Source organism: Acomys minous (genome assembly GCF_964271855.1).
Source record: "Acomys minous genome assembly, chromosome: 10".
In the NCBI taxonomy this organism is placed as follows: domain Eukaryota; kingdom Metazoa; phylum Chordata; class Mammalia; order Rodentia; family Muridae; genus Acomys; species Acomys minous.
This window is the reverse complement of record NC_140491.1, coordinates 6768986-6784246: the sequence shown is the minus strand read 5'-3', so window position 1 is coordinate 6784246 and position 15261 is coordinate 6768986. Positions and strand designations below refer to the sequence as shown.

General features: G+C 45.3%; 1 protein-coding gene across 1 annotated transcript in view; it reads left to right on the top strand.

Annotated features, from left to right (window-relative positions):
- The first annotated feature begins 1645 nt into the window (after window positions 1-1645).
- Window positions 1646-15261, top strand: part of KLB (klotho beta) — a 30121-nt gene continuing 16505 nt past the window's right edge. The window contains exon 1 of the mRNA XM_084797588.1: window positions 1646-2520. Coding sequence (XP_084653714.1) covers window positions 1792-2520 — 729 coding nt within the window. The 5' untranslated portion in view covers window positions 1646-1791. The remainder of the gene's footprint in view (window positions 2521-15261) is intronic.

The following is a 15261-nucleotide window of genomic DNA, read 5'->3' as shown; positions in this document are numbered from 1 at the left end:
CCACCAGGGTGATGACAATAACCCCAGCACCAGGAAGCTGAGACAGGAAGAGCTCTAGAAGTTCCAAGCTAGCCTGGACGATAAAATAAAAAGGAACCTGTTTCAGAAAAAAATTCTTCAAGCCAGGCATGGTAACACTCGGGAGGCAGAGGCAGGTGGGTCTCTGTGAGTTTGAGGCCAGCCTGGTCTATAAAGCAAGTCCAGGACTGCCAAGGCTATACAGAGAAACCCTGTTTTGAAAACAAAACCAAAAAGAAAAAGTTTTTTTTTTCTCTTTTTAGGTACCTTGCTGGACGTAGTGATGAAGGCCTGAGGCAGAGGCATTGCCACAAGTTCAAGGCCAGCTTGCACTGCATATCAAGTTCATGGGCAACATTATGAACCCAAGCTTTAAAGCAAAAGTAAAGCCTGGCAGTGGTGGCACACACCTTTAATCCCAGCGCTTGGGAGGCAGAGGCAGGCGGATTGCTGTGAGTTCAAAGCCAGCCTGGTCTACAAAGGGAATCCAGGACAGCCAAGACTACACAGAGAAATACTGTCTCCAAGAAAACAAAAACAAAAAAAAAAACCAAAAAACAAAAAACAACAAAAAATAAATAAATAAAATTAAAATAAAGTAAAAGTAAAAAGAGGACAAAAAATATAGCCCAAGGGAAGAACATTGCTTAGCATGCACAAGCCCCAGGTTTGAACCCTAGTACCTGCCAAAAGAAATTAAATTCATAGGCCCCAACAAGTCCTCAAACTCAGATTATCTCCACACTCAGTATCAAGAAGCCCGGGGCTAACTTCACATTCCATTTGTACCAAGAATGATGTCGACAGCCGCTCCTCTTGGCCCCGCCCCCCCACCCCGCCCCTCCAAAAGTGCTCTCATCACAAAGTACCCGGCTTCTTGCTTTGGTTTTGGGCTCTTTGAAATGGAGTCTTGCTCTATAGCCATTATGGCTTTCAGTTATAGAAATAACTTAGACCTTTTTTAAACTCATAGCAATCCCCCTGCTCCAGCGTCCTGACTGCAGGAACCAAAAGTGTGAGCCAGTATGTTCAACTAAGTTTTCTTGAAATAGATAACTTAACCAAGAATATTCTTAGGTGTGTATGGTTTGGGTTGAAGTGTAATGCCCTGCCTTTAATTATTTATTTCTGGCTATTTTGACTTGTACATAAAACTGCTTTTCCTAAAATTGCCACTCAAGCTCTAAAAATAGAAAAGTAGATCCCTTATTCAATAAAGTTCAAAACACTTTAATCCCAGCACTCGGGAGGCAGAGGCAGGCAGATCGCTGTGTGTTCGAGGCCAGCCCGGTCTACAAAGTGACAGCCTAGGCTACACAGAGAAACCTTGTCTCGAAAAACCAAAATAAATAAATAAATAATATATGTATATAAGTAAAGTTCAAAACATTGAGAAAAGATCTTGGGCTGTGCGAACAACTACACAGAAAATGCCATTGTTTCCATATGTTTGTATAACACGTCCAAGTTAGTGTCAGGGGTGCATTTTCATCCGTTTGACTTTCCAAATCCCAAGAAGAAGGAGCGACACGTGCTGTTGACTGCAACGAGGCCACCTCCCTCAAATTGCGTGGCTCTCATGACCCCCATCCTAAGTCTCCCGGTCCGGGCTAATCATTGACAGGGCTTTACAATCACAGGCTTTTTCTGGAGCGCTGATAAAGACAGTCCAGCAGTTAGTGGCAAGTGAAGACAGTCTGTGCAGCAGGGTCTCCGGGGAATGAATGGATTTTCTTCAGCTCTGATGAAAGAAGCGCACGCTCTAGGAAAACAATGTCCAACAGGGCGCTGCAAGGATCTGTGGTGCTGTCAGCATTCGTTCTGCTGCGAGCCGTTACCGGATTCTCGGGAGACGGGAAAGCCATATGGGCTAAAAAACATTATGTGAGTCCCGTAAACGCAAGTCAGCTGTTCCTCTATGACACTTTCCCCAAAAACTTTTTCTGGGGCGTGGGGACCGGAGCATTTCAAGTGGAAGGGAGCTGGACGGCAGATGGAAGAGGACCCTCGATCTGGGATCGTTTCATCTCCACACACCTGGGAGATGCGGGCAGATCTGCTGACAGTTACGTTTTTCTGGAAAAGGACTTGATGGCTCTGGATTTTTTAGGAGTTTCTTTTTATCAGTTCTCAATCTCCTGGCCACGGTTGTTCCCCAATGGAACAGTAGCAACCGTGAACGAGAAAGGTCTGCAATACTACAACGCACTTCTGGACTCGCTGTTACTTAGGAATATTAAGCCGATCGTTACCTTGTACCATTGGGATTTGCCTTTGACGCTACAGGAAGAACACGGGGGCTGGAAAAATGCAACTACGATCGATCTCTTCAATGACTATGCCACATACTGCTTCCAGACCTTTGGAGACCGTGTCAAATACTGGATTACAATTCACAACCCTTACCTCGTTGCTTGGCATGGGTTTGGCACAGGTATGCATGCGCCAGGAGAGAAGGGAAATTTAACAGCTGTCTACACTGTGGCACACAACCTGATCAAGGTATGTATAGCTTCTCACAAAAGCTCAGACCATAGGGTTGGGGCGAAAAGAAACAGTCTGTTTAAGGGGCAGCCTATTGAAAATCAACACCACCGAGTTTATGCTGACTTACAAATTCTGTCCTCCAATTTTATATTTCCAGTGGGATATGTTTCATTTTCCAAGGCTGGTATTAATAATATGTTAATTTAGTTAGTTTCCTTCACAGTTGCACTTTAAGGCCATTTTAAAAACACATAGTTATGTGGTTGGACATGAGAGTGGGAGCCTAGTTTTATTCTGTGGGAAAGCAGCACTTTATACATCTAGAGGTTGTGTTTCTTTTCTGCCCGTGCGTCCTGGTTGCAGAATAATGTTAATGTAAATCATTCTCAGTATGAATTTGCTGCTCCTGTTCTTCCTGGTCCTTAACCACAGTAAGGGGGACTGATGGTAGCCCACCTGTTGTGCACACTGAATCCAGAAAACGAAATGATTTGCACCTCACATTTGGCATTGCATGTGCCACATGTCAAAACAGGTCAGATGGCATGTGTTGGGAGCTAAACGAAACCAGTAACATAAAAATAAATGGGAATACTAGGCCCTGCTGAGGGGGAGGTGTTTAAAATAGTATGCTTCAGAAGCCAGAGTTTATGCCGGGAAGTGTTCTATGAATTAAGGCAATAATGAAAGTGCATGAAAACAATAGTTTCTACTGGGCACCACAGGTGAAGGGCAGCACTTTTTGTAACTCCTATGCCCCTCGTAAGAACCATGAAACAGGCCCTCATTTTTATTATTCTTATCTTAAAGTTGAGGGAACTGAGGCCCAGTGAGATGAAATAACTTAGCCATGGTTCAGGGTAAAATGCAGCTGCTATGAACATAAGATTTATGACTGGCAACATAATTAAGTGCTCTTTATTTTAAATTTTGGTTTGGTTTGGTTTTGGTTTTGGTTTTTCGTGGCAGGGTCTCTCTGTGTAGCCTTGGCTGTCCTGGACTCACTTTGTAGACCAGACTGGCCTCGAACTCACAGCGATCCGCCTGCCTCTGCCTCCCGAGTGCTGAGTTAAATCTTTTTTTATTAAAGAGTAATCGAGGAACTCTGGAGAGACACAGCCTTATGGGCGGCTGGCATCTGAAATCGGATTTAACTTCTGGGATAAATAGCTCACTTGAGAAAGGTTACTCTAAATACTTGTTACATCTTTAAGATGGGAGGAAATTATTGATAACACCTTAAGAGTGTGCTAGAGGAAATAACTTAACTTGTAAGGAATCAAAATTTCAACTATGTAGAAAGAAAAGTGTCCAGGAACATAAAACTTCTCCATTTAACCCTTTTTTTTCTCTTGGATATTCTGGATTCATATTAATATATATCTTGTAGGCTTATTCTGTTGGCTTCAATTGCATCTTCCCTTAGCAAGAGGCAGATTGCACTATGATTTCAAGCCTGTTTGCTGTATCCAAAATAGCTGTAAAATATGCTATATTTTTGTGTTTTCCCTTTTCCTCTACTTCATTAGCTCTAACTTTGCCCCCAAGTTTTCTATTACATTTATGCATGACTGTATGTATGTGTATGTGTGTGTGTGTGTGTATGTGTGTGTGTGTGAGAGAGAGAGAGAGAGAGAGAGAGAGAGAGAGAGAGAGAGAGAGAGAGAGAATGTATTGAAACACACAGGTCACCCTCACACCAACCCTTGTGCACATGCCACAGTACACTTGTGGAGGTCAGAGAACACCCTTCGTGAGCTGGTTTTCTCCTCACACCATGTGGGTCCCCAGGAACAAACTCGGGTCATCAGACTACACTCCAAGCGCCGTGGTCCACTGAGCCATCTCTGAGGATTTCATCCTTAAACGATCATGATTCCCCAAGTCATTTCTCCAACACCCTTAACATTTCTAAACCACCAGCCTAGATAAATGGCCTAAGGAGTCCCTTGAAATCAGTCAGACAGTGAAATTCACTGCATAACCCAGTGACCTATCACACCAGAGAGAAATCTCGCAACGCTTCAGTAGCCTGGAGTGAACTTGATCCGCACACGTCTCCTCTCAGGCCTTTCTTTAACAACAACAAAAAAAGATTGATTTGATATTTTATGCCACAACAGAATATTGTTTCTCCTTGTGACCTAGGAGAAGCATTTTTAGAATTAGTTTTTACTTCAAAAACCCATACTGCTGGGCGTGGTGGCCTTTAATCTCAGCACTTAGGAGGCAGAGGCAGGTGGATCGCTGTGAGTTCGAGGCCACCCTGATCTATAAAGTGAGTCTAGGACAGCCAATGCTACACAGAGAAACTCTGTCTTAAATAACCAAAAATAAGATAATAATAATAATAATAATAATAATAATAATAATAATAATAATAATAATATAAAACTAACTTAAAACTCAAATGCTGGCCGGGCGGTGGTGACACATGCCTTTAATCCCAGCACTGGGAGCCAGAGGCAGGTGGATCATTGTGAGTTTGAGGTCAGCCTGCTCTACAAAGTGAGTCCAGGACAGCCATGGCTACACAGAGAAACCCTGTCTTGAAAAAAACAAGAACAAAAACAAAAAAACAAACTCAATTGCTGTGTGACCAGAGGATGTTTTATTCTCCACTCCTCAGAGGTTTGGAAAACTGTATGACTGCTAGAGTCATTTTAGTTCTAGAATGATCTTGAGAAGTTTCTCTCAGTTTGTTTTTTTTTGGGGGGGGGTTGGGGGGGAGGGTGGGTTTTGAAACAGAGTTTCTCTGTGTAGCCTTGGCTGTTCTGGACTCACTTTGTAGTTCTGCCTGCCTCTGCCTCCCGAGTGCTGGCATTAAAGGCATGCGCCACCGCCGCCCGGCTTTAATTTGTTACCCGCCCTTCAAACTGTCTTTCTGGCCACACTCTCTCATCCCACTACTGTATCACCCTCTGGAAGCATACACAGGCAGTCATAGCGGGCTGTTGATAGTGGCCGGGTTTCCCTTGCTAATCTTCTGTGTGTTCTAGCCAGATAAAGAGCCTTTGAAAGCCCTGCTTTTCCCATCCAACATCATGAAAAACCTGTTTTAAGACAGTTAGTTACCGCCGGGCATGGTGGCACACACCTTTAATCTCAGCACTCGAGAGGCAGAGGCAGGCGGATCTCTGTGAGTTCGAGGCCAGCCTGGTCTACAAAAGAGTTTCAGGACAGCCAAGGCTTCACAGAGAAACCCTGTCTGGGGGGAGGGGGGGAGACAGTTACCACTTCAGGGGTAACAGTACCTTCTGTGGACTTACCACAGTCATATCATCTGAAACCACCACCATTTTTTTATTTTTTATTTTTGGTTTTTTGAGACAGGGTCTCTCTGTGTTAGCCTTGGCTGTCCTGGACTCACTTTGTAGACCAGGCTGGCCTCGAACTCACAGCGATCCACCCGCCTCTGCCTCCCGAGTGCTGGGATTAAAGGCGTGCGCCACCACGCCCGGCTCCACCACTCATTTTTTTAATGTGCATTTTTTTCCTACATGCCTGTCTGTATGAGGGTGCCAGAGTTTCAGACAGTGTTGAACTGCCATGTGGGTGGTGAGAGTTGAACCTGGGTCTTTTGGAAGAGCAGCCAGTGCTCTTAACAGCTGAGCCATCTTTCCAACCCCTCTAACTTAATCCTTGTAATAAAGAACCAATGTCAAATTCAATCTTCCTGTTTCATTGTATTGTTGCTAATTCTTGAAATATTGCTGATATTAATCTGGTGGTGTATTAGTCAGGATGTTGTTGGTTGCATGTGACAAATCGAATTCAAGTTAGCTTTAAGCAAAAAGCAGCAATTTCCCGGCTGACTCAGCAACTGGGACATCCTCAGAGGACCCTTTTCCTCTCTCCTTCATATCTGCTCCTGCTTAGGGGCTGGTGGTGTTTTCTCTTTTCTAGAAGAAAGCCTTAAGCTGGGCTTGGTGGGATGTGCCCTTAATCCTAACAGTTCTTTGTAAATTTGAGGCCAGCCTGTTCTACATGGAGTTCCAGGCCAGCCAGGGCAACAAAGAAGCCCTGTCTCAAAGTTAAATGAATACATTTTTAAAAAAGAGATTAGTTTTTTAAAGTCCAACAGTCAGGCGGGCATGGCAATGCTAATTAGTCCTTGCCCTCAGGAGGCGGAGGCAGGAAGATTGTGAGAGCAAGGCCAGCCTGGGCTACATAGCAAGAAGCTGTCTCCAAATAAATAAACACATGGGGCTAGCAAGATGGCTCAGCTGGTAAAGGCACCTAATGGCCTGGTGGAAGAAGGGGACCTCCACATAAGGTCTGTGGCATGCACCTACACACACACACACACACACACACACACACACACACACACACACACAAGCCACACAGATACTCACCTGTCCTCAAAATAAATACAATGTAATTTTCAAAATCAACAGCAAAGTTTCAGGCCCGGCTGTGGTGGCGCATGCCTTTAATCCCAGCACTTGGGAGGCAGAGCCAGTTGGATCTCTGTGAGTTCGAGGCCAGACTGTTCTACAGACCAAGTTCAGGACAGCCAAGGCTACACAGAGAAACCTTGTCTCAGAAAACAAAACAAAAACAAAGTAAAGTTTCCTAGATAGTTGGTTTACATAGGTGTTTTTCTTTCTTTGGTCATCAAAACCCCAAGAGTTCACATGAATTAATCAATGCAATAATGGCATTCTATCTTTAAGTCAATAAATACAAATAATAATCTAAGTTGGTAAATTTGCCCCTTAGCGCGGAGCATGTTGGAGCCTCTGAGTGAACAGCCTGGGGGTTTGGGGGTACGAGTCTGCTTATAAGCCAACCCCCACTCATCTTATTGCTCCACAATGCACGGCTGGCGCCCATGGGAGCTGAGACCATCTTGTGGCTTTGAAATGTTATCTTTCATTAGACATACACTGTTGACACAGTGTGAGGATTTCTCAACCTCAGAGCTATTGACATTTGGGGCTGGGCAACTCTTTGTTGTGATGGACTATCCTGTGCAATCAACAATGGTCAGCAACTCCTTGGCCTCTGCCTGTTACAAATCTCCTCGACCTCTAATTCCTCAGCCTGAGCCCAGCCCTGCTACAGACTCGTGACAACCCAAAGTGTCTCCAGACGCTGCCAAATGCGTCACAGATGTCAACAGTCCTCCCCTTTCCTCCACTTCTCAATTAGCAGCGACTTGTAATGTACTGGACGAGTGGTCAGGTGAAACCTGACAAGGACGGGGGCACAGAAAGATGGTTGTAGCTGGGTGGTGGTGGCGCACGCCTTTAATCCCAGCACTTGGGAGGCAGAGACAGGCAGATCGCTGTGAGTTCGAGGCCAACCTGGTCTACAAAAGTGAGTCCAGGACAGCCAAGGCTAACAGAGAGAAACCCTGTCTCGAAAAACAAACAAAAACAACAAACAAACAAACAAACAAACGAAAGATGGTTGTGATGTAGCATTGCCTCAAGGAGATTGTCACGTTCCCTGTAAGGTGCATGTTCAACCTATAAGTTAACTTGTATGCTATCTTATCTTCAAAGAAGACACAATACTTAATTCTTTTGTTTGTTTGTTTTTGTTTTTTTGAGACAGGGTCTCTCTGTGTAGCCTTGGCTGTCCTGGACTATTTATAGACCAGGCTGGCCTCCAGCTCTCATCAGTCCGACTGCCTCTGCCTCCCAAGTGCTGGGATTAAAGGCGTGTGCCACCACACCCGGCCATACTTACTTTTTTAAAATTCTGCTTCCTGTTTTTAGGAGGGGACTCTCAGTGGTGGAGAGCACTCTTGCAAAGGACTCAGTTCAATTCCAAGCACCCATGTTGCATGATTCACAATCGCCTGTAACTCCAATTCTAAGAGATCAGTGCCTCTTCCTGCACTCACATGCACTTACACACAGTGGGAAAGACACATATATACACAGAATTTCAAAAACAAGTCTTAAAAACTGTTTTTGTAAGTTGGGCATGGTGGCGCATGCCTTTAGTCCCAGCACTTGGGAGGCAGAGGCAGGTGGATCTCTGTGAGTTTGAGGCCAGCCTGGTCTACACAGAGTGAGTTGGTCAGGACAGCCAGAAATGTATAGTGAGATTCTGTGTCCAAATGCTCCCCCTACAACAAAAAGGCTGGGTATGGTGTTGCATGATTATAACTTCAGCACTTAGGATGCTGAGGCAGAAAAATTATTAGTTTGAAACCAGCCTGAGTTAAATGGTAAGACTCTATATCAAAAAAAATTTTAATGGGGGGGATGGCAACAGCAGGATGAGTCAGCAGGTAAGGTGCTTACTGCCAAGCCTGGTGACCTAAATTCAATCGCTGAAAACCTGTACAGTGGAAAAAGACAACCAACTCCCACAAGGTGTCTGTTTACCCTCACATTTACACCATGGCATCCGAGGGTGCGTGTGCACGCACACACACATACACAAATAGATGTAACAACAACAACAACAACAAAAACCAAAGTACATATGCCTGGCGTAGAAAACACCACTGAATATAAAAAAATTTTAAAGCACTTTATTGAGTCAAGCATGGTGGCGCACACCTTTAATCCAAGCACTCAGGAAGCAGAAGCAGTTAGAATTGATGTGAGTTCGAGGCCAGCCACGGCTACACAAAGAAACCCTGTCTTGAGAAAAATAAATAAATAAACCAATAAAATAAAATAAATAAAAATTAAAAAGTGAGTTCCAGGATAGCCAGGGCAGTTATATAGAAAAATCCTGTCTCATACAAACAAACAGCATTTTAGTGTACATTTAGTTCTAAAAATAAACATGAAAATATGCCCCAAAATGCTGTTTTGTTTGTTTGGCTGGTTTTAGTTTTTCAAGACTGGGTTTCTCTGTGTAGCCTTGGCTGTCCTGGACTTACTTTGTAGACCAGGCTGGCCTCGAACTCACAGCGATCCTCCTGCCTCTGCCTCCCGAGCACTGGGATTAAAGGCGTGCGCCACCACTGCTTTATAGTGTACGCCTGACATGGTAACACACACCCTTAATTTCAGCACTTGAGAGTCAGAGTTAGATAGTTCATTAAAGAGACTTTGTCTCAAAAAAAAAAAAAAAGGACAAAAAAAGGCAAGAAGACTTCTGTGTGTGTTGGGGTGCGGCTGCTCACGTGCTGTGACTCCAGTGTGAAGGTCAGTGGACTGCCTAGGGGAATAGTTTTTTCATTCTCATTTGCGGGTCTCTGAGGTCAAACCCACGCCACCAGGCTTCGCAACACCCCCCTTTACCTACTGAGCCATCTCCCTGACACTAAACTTCTTTTAAATGAACTTTGCACTACAGTCTTCAGTAACATAGTTTTCTCTAAAATGTAACCTGTGTCAACACTGTTTTGTGTGCAGCAGCACACAAATGCTGACATGCTCTCTGAAATTCCTTAGGGATCAAGAGATTGCTTCACACTGTGACAGAGGCATTTAGGGCAGGGCATGTTGGGAAAGCCTACTCCAGGTCAAGCCTTTCCTGAGCTTGAAATAAGTCTATATTTCCTCCCTATTTTCCTACCTCTTTGAGGACATTGTCAGGTTATTTCTTTGCATCATTGTTGGAGAAGCTCACATTATGCCGGGCATATGTTGGGTATATGACACAAAATTAAAATATTTCGGGGGGGGTTCGAGACAGGGTTTCTCTGTGTAGCCTTGGTTGTCGTGGACTCACTTTGTAGTCTAGGCTGGCCTGAACTCACAAAGATCCACCTGCCTCTGTCTCCCGAGTGCTGGGACTACAGGTGGGCGCCACCACGGCCGGCTGTTGACTTTTGATTTGTGTGTGTGGTGGGATGTGCCTGTAATCCCCACGGCCGGCTGCTGACTTTTGATGTGTGTGTGTGGTGGGATGTGCCTGTAATCCCCACGCCCGGCTGCTGACTTCTGATTTGTGTGTGTGGTGGGATGTGCCTGTAATCCCCACGGCCGGCTGCTGACTTTTGATGTGTGTGTGGTGGGATGTGCCTGTAATCCCCACGCCCGGCTGCTGACTTCTGATTTGTGTGTGTGGTGGGATGTGCCTGTAATCCCCACGCCCGGCTGCTGACTTTTGATGTGTGTGTGTGGTGGGATGTGCCTGTAATCCCCACGGCCGGCTGCTGACTTCTGATGTGTGTGTGTGGTGGGATGTGCCTGTAATCCCCACGGCCGGCTGCTGACTTTTGATGTGTGTGTGTGGTGGGATGTGCCTGTAATCCCGGCACTTGGGAAGTGCAGGCAGAAGAAGCAAGAGTTCAAGATTACAGCTGCACAGGTAGCCTGAGCTACATGAGACCCTGTCTCAAAAAGCCAAATAAAATGTTTAAAAAATTTTAAAACAAAACAAAGCAGCCCCACAGAGAGAGTGGCTGGAGAGGTAGCTAAGCAGTTAAGAGCACTCACTGCTCTTGCAGAGGACCTGAGTATAGTAGCTAACAGCTTCCTGAACTCCTCAGGCAGCCAGGTACACTGTCTTTATATGGTTTTTTTTCCCTTAAAGGTGCCATTGAAATTTTTTTTTCCTTTTTTTTTTTTTTTTTTACTGAGACAGTGTTTCTCTGTGTAGCCTTGGCTGTCCTAGACTCCCTTTGTAGACCAGGCTGGCCTCACATTCACAGAGATGCCCCTGCCTCTGCCTCCTGAGTGCTGGGATTAAAGGCATGCACCATGCCCGGCTGCTGTTGAAATTCTTAAACAGAAGTTACTATTAATACCACAAGAGCAACTGTGAAAAGCCTCATCCCCATGATTTATTCATTTTCCTTCACCCACATACTGCCAAAACTTCTGTCTGAAACATCAGGAAGGCTGCAGGTGTGGGAGGCACACTGAAGTGGATTAAATATCAGCTCTAAATCTCGCCCGGCTAATCTCCCCACCAACATTGACAAATCAATGTAGTGCTCAAAGGAAGGGCAGAGGAGGGCTTGAGTGTCCTTTTCATCATTTCCCACCATATTCCTTTGAGGCAGTGTCTCTCCCTGAGCCTGCAAGCCCCAGCTATCCTTTAGTCTCTGTCTACACAGGACAGTGTTGGTGTGAACACACCCAGCTGGTCCTCACGTGAGTGCTGGGCTAAACTCAGGTCCTCCTGGTTGTGTGGCAAGTGTGTTCCTTTTTTGGGGGATAGGGGTGTTCAAGACAGGGTTTCTCTGCATAGCTTTGGCTGCCCTGGAACCTACTCTGTTGATTAGGCTGACCCCAAACTCACAGAGATCTGCCTCCTAAATTCTGGGAGTAAAGGTGTGCACGGCTACCAGCCATCGCAAGTGTGTTCTTAACCACCGAGCCATCTTTGCAACCTTAACAGGAGATCTCATTCTTCAAGGAAGAATTTTCTTCTTTGGGAAAATTGTAAGATAGTAATTCAACCAAAAAGCCGGGCGGTGGTGGCGCACGCCTTTAATCCCAGTACTTGGAAGACAGAGGCAGGAAGATTGCTGTGAGCTTGAGACCAGCCTGGTCTAAAGCCAAGGACAGCTAAGGCTATACAGAGAAACTCTGTTTCAAAACAAAACAAAACAAAACAAAACCTTCATGATGTTTACTCTTTCTAACCATTAAGTAGAAAAGGTTAAGCTTCAGTGAATGATCAATAAGAGTTCCAATAACTACAATTACGAATGATCATACAATAACAGTGCAGTCTGACCTGAACAGCTTTGAACACTCTCATACGTGCAGAATAAACCTGCTAGAAGTCAAAACTACTACACGTCACGGAAATGGTATTGATGCTTTGAAAACGTGACTTGAGGGGACTTCACCCTGCACTAAGTCATTTACCATGAAATCTTGGAGAACAAACCCTCAACATCAGAAAACAGGCCACGGGCTAGACGTGGTGCACCGCCTCTAATCCCAGGCAGAGACGGGTGGATCTCTGTGCGTTCGAGGCCAGCCTGGTCTACATAGTGAGTTCAGCCAGGGCTACACAGTGATACTCTATCTCAAAACAAACAACAGCAACAAACAAAGAAAAAAGTCTAAAGAAATACAGAAGGGCTGTAGCGATGGCTCGGTGGGAAAGAACACTTGCTGTGCAAGCAAGAGTTGGCATCTCAGCACCCAGGTAAAATGCCAGGCGTGGCTGTGCTGGCGCCTGTAACTGCAGCGCTATGGGGGAGGAGGTGGAGACAGGAGGACTACTGGAGCTTGCTGGCCACCAGCTTACCTTCAAGTTCAGTGAAAGACTGTCATAAAGCAGAGAGAGAGGGTAAAACATTTATGTCCTCCTCTGGCCTCTGTGTGGGTACATGCGCACAGCACCTGGACACATGTGTGCGTACACCACAGGCGCACGCACCCCACTCAGGAGCATACACACACAATAGTAACAACAACAATAATAATGACGTCCTAAGGTTTCGTTCAAACCACTGAGCACTAGCACCTTGGGCAATGTCGAGCCAGGGATGCTTAGCCTAGCCTACAGCCTTCTAGTTTATCAGTCAGTCCCCAGCGGATCACAGAACTACCCTAACGTGGTCCTTGAGTGAGCTGATGGTGTCATTTGAAAATTTTCTGGGAGAACCCAGAAGTGGGTGGAAGCAGGGATCAGTTAATGTTGGGCGTTTTAATGGGAAGGTGTTACAATGCCAGGCATGTGAGGACTGCCACTCAGGAGGCTGAGGCAGAGGCAGCTAACCTGGTTTGTACAGCGGGTTCTAGGCAGGCCAACACTACATAGCAAGACCCTGTCTCCAAAAGCTAAGGTGGAGTGGGATGGGCAGAGAAAGGAATGTATCCCTGGTCCCTCCTGCCTCCTATCTTAACCAGAGATTATGGCCTAAATCTTAAATAAAGGCCTGGGCTTTACTGTTTTTGGATTCTCTTTCATGTTACCCCAGCGTGCATCGCAGCCTCCTTCTTTTGCCTTATTTTGAACATCAACATGTTTTCTCTGGGTGAAAAACACACCCTATGCAGTTTATAATGTGCATTATATTTTTTTTTCCTTTTGAGATTTTTAGAAGTTTGGAAAATCTGCAGGAACAAACACATAAAACAGTCCAACTCCCAGACAGACACTGCTTCTAACTAGTCTCTTGATTTGTGGCCCCCTCCTCGTTTGTCTCTCTGTGTAGCCCTGGCTGTCCTGGATCACTTGGTAGACCAGGCTGGCCTCAAACTCACAGAGATCTGCCTGCCTCTGCCTCCCAAGTGCTAGGATTAATTAATTTGATATTTTGGTTTTTATTTTATTTATATTTATTTTATTTTTATTTTACGCTATGTGGACCAGGCTGGCCTCAAACTCACAGAGACTCCACTTCCAGAGTGCTGGCATTAAAGGCCTGCCCCACCACAACTATCTATTTATCTATCTATCTATCTATCTATCTATCTATCCATCCATCTATCATCTACCTATCTATCTGTCTGTCTGTCTGTCTGTCTGTCTATTTATCATCTATCTACTTTAACATTTAAGCTATGTCTCCTGTTCCCTGGCTGTTGTCCTGGAACTCACTGTAGAGTGAAGGCTGACCTTGAACTTCTAACCCCAAACTCCCCTGTGCTGAGATTACAGGTGTGGGCCACCATGCTGGGGTTTGTAGACTAGAGATCCAGCCCAGAGCTTTGTTCAAGTGAGACAAGCGCTCCAGCAACTGAGCAGATCTCCTTCCCTCGGTTCTCAGTTATGTGCAGAACATACAAGAGTGATGGGAATGAGCCATTCTCTTGAGCTTACTGCTGTAGCTGCCAGATGGCCCCTGAAGCCAAGGCCTATGCTGTTCACCTTTCTCTATGTGTCTACCATGGTGCCTTACATTTTAAAAATAAGTATTTGTTGCCAGGCGTGGTGATGTATGCCCAAATCAGTCAGAGGCAGGTGGATCTCTGTGAGTTCAAGGTCAGCCTGGACTATATAGGGAGCTCTGGGACAGTCAGGGCTACATAGTGAGACCCTGTCTCAAAGAAAAATACTTATATAAACGTGCTTTTGCTGATGTATGTATAAGTTTAAGGAGACACAAAGCAGAAGGCAGCAGTCCCATAGGTTCTCCTTGTGACTGGGTGCTAAGGAGGTGCCCACCTGCTAAGGCAGAATGCTCAGTCAAAGCTCTGGTTCTTGGGTGGCTTTTCTTGCTATGTTTCTTAGAGATTCTCTCAGCGGTCCCTCTCTCACGTTTGTGCCATATCCATATGTACCGGTCTCAGAGACAAAAGCATACTTCAAAGGCACATAACTAAATTTGTGCGATATCCTTGCAATGAACTAGAAACTGAATGACTTCTATCTGGTTCTAGCCTTATCACTGAGATTGGGCAAGTCACTTATCTTTTCCGTTTTCAGCATCTTCATCCAAACAGGGCGTGGGGCCACACCCCTTTCATCCCAGCACTTGGGAAGAAGAAGCAGACAGATCTCTGTGAGTAGACAGCCTGGTCCTACGTATCGATTTCCAACCCAGCTGGTGTTATATAAAGAGAGCCTTTCTCAAAACAAAACAAGAATTTAATTAGTAAATTATTCTCTAAACGTCAGGCGACAGCCAAGAACTGAAGCAAGGTAGCCTCCACTTGATTTATTTGGTAACTGAGACAGAGTACCTAATTCCTCCACCCCTTGGCTTCCTGCCCTCTAAAATGGGGATGACAGTGTGTCACCTTGCCCGGCTAGGGAGGTGTTGTGTTAAATGCTGTGCAGACACTGCATCCCTGCCCTTTGTGACTGACACTGACAGTGGTGTGAAGACCACCGTCATCCTGGGAAGAGTTAATGCAGGGGTGCCCTGAGGGATTCATGTGGCCTCTGCCACCCCTAAGGAAAATGTCAAAAGCCAGCATGACT